This window comes from Lethenteron reissneri, chromosome 33 (genome assembly GCF_015708825.2).
Source record: "Lethenteron reissneri isolate LAM-NWPU_2019-01 chromosome 33, ASM1570882v1, whole genome shotgun sequence".
Taxonomy (NCBI): Eukaryota; Metazoa; Chordata; class Hyperoartia; order Petromyzontiformes; family Petromyzontidae; genus Lethenteron; species Lethenteron reissneri.
In genome coordinates, this window is record NC_083811.1 from 2,083,025 (window position 1) to 2,094,628 (window position 11,604).

Sequence of the window (11,604 nt, forward strand, 5' to 3'; positions counted from 1 at the left end):
ACAACCCTAAACCTAACGCAACCTTTAACCCCTCACCCATCACCCCAAACCAAACTAAAGCCTGAACCCTGAACCCCGACTCTAAACCCCGAGCGCCACTGCCCCCTCGTGCCATGCTGCGGGTCCCGAGTGCTCCGGTGGAAATTCCACAGCGCCGTGGCGGGTACCGGTCAAAAGCCCCCCAAAGACCACCGCAGACTTCCAGAAAAAAGCGATTTCACTCATTTTAATCGACCCGAGGAGAGGCAGGAGTCGCGAGAGAGCGGTGGTGGCAACGCCGCTGCTGCACGAGGCCACTGCCTGTAGTCCCGCGCTGTGTGGAGGCAGCAGCGAGGGGTTGGTGGACCACACACGGATGTCGTTTGCGAAACTCCCTTCCTTCCCGTGGGCGTCGAGGAGACGCCGTCGTACCCCCTGGCCCTGCCAGGAGATGGCGGCTCCAGCAAATGTGGACTCCCACCTGCCCCGCCTGCACGGGATAGAGCGTTTCTCCCTCGCACTCGTGGGTTTTCTCCCACGTGTGAACACTTAATTGGGCGAAAACACCTTGATATGGAGCGGACCTTAGAGCTTGGGCAAAGAGAGGGTCTTCACGAGGCGGAGCTTGACAGAGTCCCTCCAGAAAGAGGAACTCTCCGGAGAGTACCCCTCTTAGTCTCTCAAACAATCCCTCCAGAGAGAGAAGAACTCTCTACAGAAAGCCCCAGCAGCATGCGCCAGCAACACGCACAGCGCCAGCACCACGCACAGCGCCAGCACCACGCACAGCGCCAGCGGCATGGGGCTCGGCGACGTGCAGGGGTCGGTGCGTGGGGTATCAGCACCGCGCAGCGCCGTCCACGCACGACCCACAGGGCCCCGCGGAGTCGCATCGCCCCCCCCCACCCCCGCGGCAGCCATCGTCCGCGCATCCGTCCCACGGCGTCCGTCAGCCGCTGGCGCCGCTCAGCTCGACGCGCAAGGAGCAAGTGTCGCAGCCCAGCAGCAGCAACGGCGGCGGGGGAGAGCTCCCCCCCTCGCCCCCCCGTGCCCCCCACACCTCGGCGGCGCTCACGGTGAAGAGGCCGCCGCACCGGCACGGCCGGGACGCCTCCAACTGGTCTGCTCGCACGGGGAAACGTGGGGACACGCGGGGAGACAAAGGGGAGACGTGGGGAGACCTGGTCGGATATGCAGACATGCTGAGACACGCTGAGACAAGCTGGGACATGCTGGGACACGGTGGGACACGGTGGGACACGGTGGGACATGGAGAGATACTGAGACACGCTGGGACATAATGGGACACGATGGGACATGGTGAGACATGCTGAGACAAGGGGACACGGAAATGGGCTGTCCGTACCGTCATCCCAGTCCATGTCGTCAATGGAGAAGCTGTCCTGGATGGGACCCTCCTGCTGCAGGGCCCTGTCTGACGGGAGAGGGGACTGGTTAGCGCGCATCTACGCATGTACGGGCACACGCGTGTACACGTGAACGGGCGCGTGCGTGAGTGCGGGGAGCGGTGGTTCAGTGGTTGGCGCGTTGCGCTACGAACCCGGCGGCCGCGGTTCTATTCCCGTTCATGGCCAACATCGGCAAAATAATATCTGAACTGGCCCTGGGCCTCCCGTAGGTCGACCTTGTGCGGTGTGTAAATATCACCACTGGGGAGACAAAGGCGGACGGGCGTGGTATTGGTCACTCTCCCCCTTGTGTGCCACAGCACCGGCCTTCATAGGTGGCTACTCGCCAACAGCACTTGCCCCAACAGTCTGTTAAGGCTACGACGAGGGGGGGATCTTTGCAGCGTCTCGCACCTCGTGCGCGCAGGTCGTGCGCTCTGCGTGTCTCCGCGTCTCCCAGCGTCCTCCACGCGCGCTCCACCTCCAGGAAGCGCCGGAGTTGCTCCTCACGCTCACCCTTGCCCAGGCCCTGGGCCGCTCGGTCCGGGTGCAGCTACGTGGGGGGGGGGGGGGGGAGGGTCAGAGGTCGCGGGCGGATACACGCACTGAGGTCAGAGGTCGCGGGCTGACACACGCGCTGGGGTCAGAGGTCGCGGTCGGACACACGCAGGGTCAGAGGTTGCAGGTGGACACACGCGGGGGTAAGAGGTCACGAGCGGACACACATGCACGGGGGTCAGAGGTCGCGGGTGGACACACATGCGCGGGGGTCAGAGGTCGCGGGCAGATACACACGCACAGCCGTCGAGAACCTCACTCATCCGTTAGTTCGTTCAATATCCCGACTCAATCGTCGACTCGGTCCACTCTTTGACAATCATTTGCCGGCATGCGAGGGAAACGCTCGCACGTTCGCCTGTGCACTCACCCGTCCGCTCACTCAATCATTCATTGATTCAATAATTATTTAATGTAATCACTCAATCGTTTATTGATCCAATAATACATATCATTACGTATTCAACGGCTCACTCACTCATTCATTTGCTCGTTCATTTTAATCGCCTCCTACTCCCCAACAAATGATCTCAAAGCCATCAACGGCGGTCGCGGGAGCTGGGAGCGGCGATCGCGAGCTCGGGCGGCCGAACGGAGCGTCCCTCCGGGGCCCCCCCCACAACGGCCCCTCCCCCCACACCTCCCCCCCCACACCCCCCCCCCCCCGACTCGTTAACCGGCAAACGCCGAGGTGCGGCGGCGCCGGCGATCGATGGATCGATAGCTGGCGCGCCAGACTCGACGGTGGCTTTCGCACGTCCGATAATTAAACACCCCCCCCCTCCTCCCTCCTCCCTCCTTCCACCTCCACCACCTCCTCCACCTCTTCCCACCCCCACGGTCCCCCACCAGCTCGGATCCACCACCTGCTTGCTCCAACCTTTGGGCTCGGTTCAGTTTTGGTTTTGGATTCGTTTTGTCCTCAACGCTTCCCGACCGGATCGGCGGTTCCCAGCGTCGTCGTCACCTTCATTAATCTATCGTTTTTTTGACTTGTTGGTCTGTTCGTTTATTTGTTGATTTGTTTATTGGTTTGTTTATGTGTAAGTTTGTGTATTAATGTGTTCATTTGCTGGCTTGTTTATTTACGTATTTTTGGTCAGCTCATTTTTTTATTTTGTTGGGTTGTTAATTTGCTTGTTTATTTTTCGGTTTATTTGCTGGTTCGTTTGCTTAAACTCCGTGGCACGCTTTCAACGTAACTCTCCGTGTTGTTGCGAGCGGGCTGAGATTCTTCAACCGATGACTCTGAAGCACCCAGTCGAATGACAACTCGGTCGGGGCAAGTCAACGCGTCTCACGGAGAGAGAGAGACCGGGCAGACCGTTCACTCTCGCAACCTGAGAACATGGTTCCATCACAACTCAGCCTGTGCGAGTCAGTGGGTCTCTATGCGAGTCGATGGGTCTCTATGCGAGTCGATGGGTCTCTATGCGAGTCGATGGGTCTGGATGCAAGGAGTCTATGGGTCTCTGTGTGAGGAGTCTATGAGTCTCTATGAGTGAGTCTATGGGTCTCTATGTGAGGAGTCTATGGGTCTCTGTGTGAGGAGTCTATGGGTCTCTGTGTGAGGAGTCTATGGGTCTCTGTGTGAGGAGTCTATGGGTCTCTATGAGTGAGTCTATGGGTCTCTATGTGAGGAGTCTATGGGTCTCTGTATGAGGAGTCTATGGGTCTCTATGAGTGAGTCTATGGGTCTCTATGTGAGGAGTCTATGGGTCTCTATGTGAGGAGTCTATGGGTCTCTATGTGAGGAGTCTATGGGTCTCTGTGTGAGGAGTCTATGGGTCTCTGTGTGAGGAATCTATGGGTCTCTGTGAGATGAGTCTATAGGTCTCTACGCGAGGAGTCTATGGGTCTCAATGAAAGTCTACGGGTCTCTATGCGGCCACTGCCCCTGGCTCGGTCAAACGCTGCCCCCACGTGGGCCCTGAGTGGAACTGTTTCCACAGGCCACCGACCTGTAGCGACACGACAAGTCGGTTGCCACAACTACAGGCAACCAACCGACACTACAGGTCGGTTGCCACGACTACAGGCAACCAACCGACACTACAGGTCGGTTGCCACGACTACAGGCAACCAACCGACACTACAGGTAGGTTGCCACGACTACAGGCAACCAACCGACACTACAGGTCGGTTGCCACGACTACAGGCAACCAACCGACACTACAGGTCGGTTGCCACGACTACAGGCAACCAACCGACACTACAGGTCGGTTGCCACGACTACAGGCAACCAACCGACACGACAGGTCGGTTGCCACGACTACAGGCAACCAACCGACACTACAGGTCGGTTGCCACGACTACAGGCAACCAACCGACACTACAGGTCGGTTGCCACGACTACAGGCAACCAACCGACACTACAGGTAGGTTGCCACGACTACAGGCAACCAACCGACACTACAGGTCGGTTGCCACGACTACAGGCAACCAACCGACACTACAGGTTGGTTGCCACGACTACAGGCAACCAACCGACACTACAGGTCGGTTGCCACGACTACAGGCAACCAACCGACACGACAGGTCGGTTGCCACGACTACAGGCAACCAACCGACACTACAGGTCGGTTGCCACGACTACAGGCAACCAACCGACACTACAGGTCGGTTGCCACGACTACAGGCAACCAACCGACACTACAGGTCGGTTGCCACGACTACAGGCATCAACCGACACTAAAGGTCGGTTGCCACGACTACAGGCAACCAACCGACACTACAGGTCGGTTGCCACGACTACAGGCATCAACCGACACTACAGGTCGGTTGCCACGACTACAGGCAACCAACCGACACTACAGGTCGGTTGCCACGACTACAGGCAACCAACCGACACTACAGGTCGGTTGCCACGACTACAGGGAACAAAACCGACACTACAGGTTGGTTGCCCCGGCTACAGGGAACCGGCTGTTCTTCCGCGCGCACGGACTGGGTGTTAATTTGCGGGCGACGTGGCGACTCGTCGTTTACAACTGAGGCAGGAGACATCACGGGAGGGGGGGGGGTGAAGGAGGGGGCGGGGGGTGATCGAGGTGTAGTGATACGGCGAGCCACGGGGAGACGCGGGGAGACGCGGGGAGCCACGGGGAGATGCAGAAAGCCACAGGGAGATGCAGATTGCAGAGAGCCACAGGGAGACACAGGGAGCCACGGGGAGACACAGAGAGCCACAGGGAGACACGGGGAGACACAGGGAGCCACGGGGAGACACAGGGAGCCACGGGGAGACACAGGGAGCCACGGGGAGACACAGGGAGCCATGGGGAGACACAGAGAACCACAGGGAGCCACGGGGAGACACAGGGAGCCACGGGGAGACACAGGGAGCCACGGGGAGCCACGGGGAGCCACGGTGACCCCACCTGCCGCACGAGCTCCTGGTATCGGCGTCTCAGGGCTCTGGGCGAGTCGGTGCGAGAAACTCCGAGCACGGAGTACGGCTCCAGCTCCTCCACTCGGCCCGGGTCGCCCATCCTCGCCGGGTCACCTCCTCTGCTCCTTCTCCGCTCCTCCTCCGCTGCTGCCCGCGGAGAGCGTCGTGAAGAGCACGGAGCTGCGCGGGAGCAGTTCCACGGGCAACTGGACGGGCAAAGTTGAACAAAAAGCCACTGTTGTCATCCAGCAGAGGCAAGCCGCTCTCTCTCGAGATAAGTCAGTGGGTGATGTATTATTTATTAATAGTGATTTATTATTTTATTTCTATTAATTTTATTATTTATCTTATTCTTTAATTTTTTTACTTACATGACTTTACCGGAAAAACCCAAGAGTATGAATCCTTGCAGTCACGAAGTCTTCAAATCTAGAATTAAGTCAGTGGGCCCAGGGCGTTTAGGAGGATTCGGCTACTGCGGTACATGTGCACGCGATGATGATGACGACGACTTTGGGCCACTTCGCTGTTTGTGATGACCAGGCAGCTTCTGACAAAGAGAAACGTAGCAGCTCAATGGGCCTTGCCGGGTAAAATGACAAAAAGACACAACACACACATATATAGATACACCTCTTCTGGCAATAAAACAGTTCAGATGTTCAAACACCAAATAGAAACCCTTTGTAAGGTCTCCAGTCTGCATTAATCACACACTGTACTTGTAGCGAACATGCAATCAAACGCCATGCTCTGATAATCATAATTATAACAGATGATGCGTTGACTTTGAAATCGATTGGTTCACAACAGAGACAGCGGCCTTCTCTAGGGCCCGGTCTGGTACAGCGGCGATCGATCCATTAGTGGATCGATCGTGACCGACGACGATGATGATGATTACAATCCGATTCTGGATCACGAGACGGCGATTAAGACAATGGCACCGTTGCGATGATGACGATCCTGCGATGTTGATGATGATGCTGATGATGATGCTGTTGATGATCATGATGCTGTTGTTGATGATGCTGTTGATGTTGCTGTTGATGACGATGCTGCTGTTGTTGATGATGCTGTTGATGATGATGCTGTTGTTGATGCTGTTGATGATGATGCTGTTGATTATGATGATGATGTTGTCGTTGATGAAGATGCTGCTGTTGTTGATGATGCTGTTGATGATGTTGTCGTTGATGAAGATGCTGCTGTTGACGATGCTGTTATTGATGCTGTTGATTATACTGTTGTTGATGCTGCTGTTGTTGGTGATGATTATGTTGATGATGCTGTTGTTGGTGCTGCTGCTGTTGTTGATGCTGTTGATGATGCTGTTGTCGTTGATGATGATGCTGCTGTCATTGATGATGATGCTGATGATGATGCTGTTGATGATGCTGTTGTCGTTGATGATGATGCTGCTGTCATTGATGATGATGCTGATGATGATGATGCTGATGATGATGCTGTTGATGATGCTGTTGTTGTAAATGATTATGCTGTTGATGATGCTGTTCTTGTTGATGATGCTGTTCTTGTTGATGCTGTTACGATGCTGTTGTTGGTGTTGATGGTGATGCTGCTGTTGTTGTTGATGATGATGATGCTGTAGTCAATGACGACCCTGAGCTGGGTGAACACCACCACGGCGATGTTGACGCCGCTCACGAAGCCGCCGCTGCTGCTGCTACTGCTGCTGCGGCGTCGCACCCAATCACAGCCAACAACACCAACGCCTTCGACAAAGGCACCGGCTTCTTTCGCACCGTACGTAAGCCAACCGCGCTCATAGGAGCCGCGACGCTGTGCGGAATACAACAGGCGACGTTTCGGGCGGTGGGCCTTGTCGATGGGGTTAAGACCGCGCGTCTCCTTACCCCGCTCCCTTCGCTTCTTTTTCCTTGGTCCCACGAGCTTCGTACCCCGAGAGAGGTGGTCCCAGATCCCCTAGTGATGGTCTCAGACCCCCCTACAGAGATCGTTACAAATCCCCTAGAGATGGTCTCAGACCCCGGAGAGGGGGTTCCAAATCCCCTAAGGAGGGAGTCCCAGATCCCCTAGAGATGGTCTCAGACCCCGGAGAGGTGGTCCCAGATCCCCTAAGGTGGTCCCAAATCCCCTAGAGATGGTCTCAGATCCCCCTACAGAGATCGTTCCAAATCCCCTAGAGATGGTCTCAGACCCCGGAGAGGGGGTTCCAAATCCCCTAAGGGGGGAGTCCCAGATCCCCTAGAGATGGTCTCAGACCCCGGAGAGGTGGTCCCAGATCCCCTAAGGTGGTCCCAAATCCCCTAGAGATGGTCTCAGATCCCCCTACAGAGATCGTTCCAAATCCCCTAGAGATGGTCTCAGACCCCGGAGAGGGGGTTCCAAATCCCCTAAGGGGGGAGTCCCAGATCCCCTAGAGATGGTCTCAGACCCCGGAGAGGTGGTCCCAGATCCCCTAAGGGGGTCCCAAATCCCCTAGAGATGGTCTCAGATCCCCCTCCAGAGATCGTTCCAAATCCCCTAGAGATGGTCTCAGACCCCCTAAGGGGGAGTCCCAGATCCCCTAGAGATGGTCTCAGACCTCCCTGAGAAACGGGGGTCCTGGGTACCCCCTGGTTTGGAATTGGAACCGGCGCGACTTTCCCCTCCGCGGCGCGCCTCCTCGTGTCACTCACAGCACGTGCGCCACTTCCGGGTTCCTCTGCCGGAAGAGGCGCTGACTCCTCCCCCTTCTCCTCCCACTGCACCCCTCCCCTCCCCCTCGTACCCTCCCATCAGGGGTCCGCGGTCATGTGACAGCGTGGCGCGGTGGTGGTGTCTGTTAGAAGCCTTTAGATTGCATTTAGAGACGTGGTTTTAGACCGTTTAGATTGCATTTACACCATTTAGATTGCATTTAGACCACTTATATTGCGTTTAGAGACGGGTTTAGAGCATTTAGATTGCATTTAGACAATTTAGATTGCATTTAGACAATTTAGATTGCATTTAGACCACTTAGATTGCGTTTAGAAACGGGTTTAGAGCATTTAGATTGCATTTAGACCATTTATATTGCATTTAGACCACTTAGATTGCGTTTAGAGACGGGTTTAGAGCATTTAGATTGCATTTAGACCGTTTATATTGCGTTTAGAGGCGGGTTTAGAGCATTTAGATTATTTTTGCTGATATAAATGTCCAAATGATGGGCTCACTTTGTTGAGCTCTCATTTGTCGCTTTTTACAGACAAGTTAATATCTCAAGCGGGGCTTTGGTAGGATGGGGGTGGCCGAGTTGTATTTGTGTTTGGTGATTTGTTTACCTTTCTTGCAGTCCGATCGTGTTTTTTGTTGGATTGTTTTTGTTGTTGTAACATTCTTACCCACCCCCGACTGGACTTCTGTAGAAAAAAAAATCCAAGAAGCTTCAGATCTCATCGAATTCCTCCAGCGTGAATGCATATTCCCATTCTGACCCTCGGTATATATGTGTAGCGGCATCGTTGAGCGCTGTACGCGATTGCCACGACTGGTAAGCCCGCAATAACGGCCTCGAGTCAGCAGGGGGCAGAAGGGAGTCTAAGGGTGATGAGTCAGGACACGTGGGCGCTGAGGTCACCCTACAGCAGCAGCAGCAGCTCGGGGCCACAGGAACAAACCCCCAGACCCCAGGAAGGGGGCTGGGGGATAACGTCACTCCCCAGGCACATTCCAGACGGTTCCAGAAGGGAGGAGTGGCCAGTTGTTTTTCTTACAATCGGGTTTAATTGTCTTTTATATTAAACCCGATCATCTGAGATTGGGAGAAATCCGGTTTAATTGGCTCTAATTTCGGCATCCGAGCGGAACTTCTCAACGATGGGCTTCATCCATTCCAAGCTAAGGAACTCACTGGCAGTGCCCACGATTGTGGAGAAGCTCGTGTTCATCAAGACCAACCTTCTAAGACTACTCCGTGCCCGACGGCCCCCCCGAGTACGATAGCAGCACCGACGAGGAAGCAGCCTAAGCCTTGGATCAGAGTTTCGTATTCATGAAACCAGGTTTTAATTCCCCGACATCGGGTTTAATTGTATTAAAGAAAAAACCCGATGCCTGCCGCTGGAAAAGTCGGGTTTTTTCCACCCATGACCTGAAGACTCAGGAGCCAGCCTGGAGCTGCCACCGTGAAGACCCGAAGCGAAGAGCCCAAAGGGCTGAACCCGAGCCCCTGGCTAGAGTCGGGCCAAAAGCTTCACCAGTGAAGAGGCGAGAGCATAGCCAGTGTTCGGCAGGCTAGCCGGAGGAATACCTCCCGAAGTATCGGGTGGTATGGGCCGTACCCCTTCGTGTTATTGTTCCGTTGTAATAAATATGCTTCCTCCAGAAGGGAGAAGTCTCCGCGAGTTGTATACCCACTACACATGTGCCGGCGCTGTGTTTCACACTCCACTCCAATAGCCACCGTGTCGGCGAACTTGAGTCTAAGGGGTCATTACTGGACCAGACTCCGGCTCGTCATAAAGCCCCGCACGGAATGGGGCACCTGTGAACAAAGAGCTTCACTGCTCTTCGGACTCCTGCTGCTGCTGCAGTCCAAATAAAGGTTCTCATTGATACTCTTTGGTTCTTTCGGTAAAAGTCACGTAGGTAGAAAATTAAATAGATCACGACGTTTCGGGCGCAACACAAGCGTCCGTCATCAGTTGGGAAAGCATAGTCTGCTTCAGCAGCAGGCCATGATTTATTTTATTTTATACCTATGTGATTTTTCCTGCAGTCACGAAAGCTTCAAATCAAGATTGTTCTCATTGATCCCGGGACACCAGCAGGGGGAGACATCGCCTCGCTACGAAGGTTGACGGCTCGAGTCCTCGTCAACGTGAGCTTTGTTAGTAACCTGACCGGACTTCGCCACGCTGGTCAGAGTGCGGGTTCCTCATTTGCCAGTAAAAATATGATAATTGGTTCTTTACCCTTCTATCTGGCAACAAAACTGACACCTTTTTACAAGGAGTCATGTTTGCATAGACCGCAATACCTGCAGTCATAATACAAACTAAAGAACATAACTCTGATAATGTGCACTGTCCCTGAAGTTGATTGGTCCACACCCGAGACAGCTTTCCTTCGAGCCTAGTCTCATATGGGTTGGACCAGATGACGCCAAAGGGCGCACAACTCAAGGACAATGCACCATCAGAGTATGAGAGCTCGGGGCAAGCATCTACACTATGGGGACCTCATTTGCCAGTAAAAATATGATAATTGGTTCTTTACCCTTCTATCTGGCAACAAAACTGACACCTTTTTACAAGGAGTCATGTTTGCATAGACCGCAATACCTGCAGTCATAATACAAACTAAAGAACATAACTCTGATAATGTGCACTGTCCCTGAAGTTGATTGGTCCACACCCGAGACAGCTTTCCTTCGAGCCTAGTCTCATATGGGTTGGACCAGATGACGCCAAAGGGCGCACAACTCAAGGACAATGCACCATCAGAGTATGAGAGCTCGGGGCAAGCATCTACACTATGGGGACCTCATTTGCCAGTAAAAATATGATAATTGGTTCTTTACCCTTCTATCTGGCAACAAAACTGACACCTTTTTACAAGGAGTCATGTTTGCATAGACCGCAATACCTGCAGTCATAATACAAACTAAAGAACATAACTCTGATAATGTAGAAGGGTAAAGAACCAATTATCATATTTTTACTGGCAAATGAGGTCCCCATAGTGTAGATGCTTGCCCCGAGCTCTCATACTCTGATGGTGCATTGTCCTTGAGTTGTGCGCCCTTTGGCGTCATCTGGTCCAACCCATATGAGACTAGGCTCGAAGGAAAGCTGTCTCGGGTGTGGACCAATCAACTTCAGGGACAGTGCACATTATCAGAGTTATGTTCTTTAGTTTGTATTATGACTGCAGGTATTGCGGTCTATGCAAACATGACTCCTTGTAAAAAGGTGTCAGTTTTGTTGCCAGATAGAAGGGTAAAGAACCAATTATCATATTTTTACTGGCAAATGAGGTCCCCATAGTGTAGATGCTTGCCCCGAGCTCTCATACTCTGATGGTGCATTATCCTTGAGTTGTGCGCCCTTTGGCGTCATCTGGTCCAACCCATATGAGACTAGGCTCGAAGGAAAGCTGTCTCGGGTGTGGACCAATCAACTTCAGGGACAGTGCACATTATCAGAGTTATGTTCTTTAGTTTGTATTATGACTGCAGGTATTGCGGTCTATGCAAACATGACTCCTTGTAAAAAGGTGTCAGTTTTGTTGCCAGATAGAAGGGTAAAGAACCAA

The 11,604-nt window shown here is 53.7% G+C and overlaps 1 protein-coding gene across 1 annotated transcript; it reads right to left on the reverse strand.

The window, feature by feature from the left end:
- Positions 1 to 211: 211 nt before the first annotated feature.
- On the reverse strand, positions 212 to 8,035 carry DNAJC24 (DnaJ heat shock protein family (Hsp40) member C24). Its single transcript, XM_061564294.1, has 6 exons — positions 7,215 to 8,035; positions 5,709 to 5,887; positions 5,327 to 5,543; positions 1,803 to 1,941; positions 1,346 to 1,414; positions 212 to 1,101 (listed from the first exon to the last, which is right to left on the reverse strand). Exons 3-6 carry the CDS (start codon positions 5,435 to 5,437, stop codon positions 929 to 931), a joined length of 492 nt encoding a protein of 163 aa, XP_061420278.1. The 5' UTR covers positions 5,438 to 5,543; positions 5,709 to 5,887; positions 7,215 to 8,035; the 3' UTR covers positions 212 to 928.
- Positions 8,036 to 11,604: the final 3,569 nt, after the last annotated feature.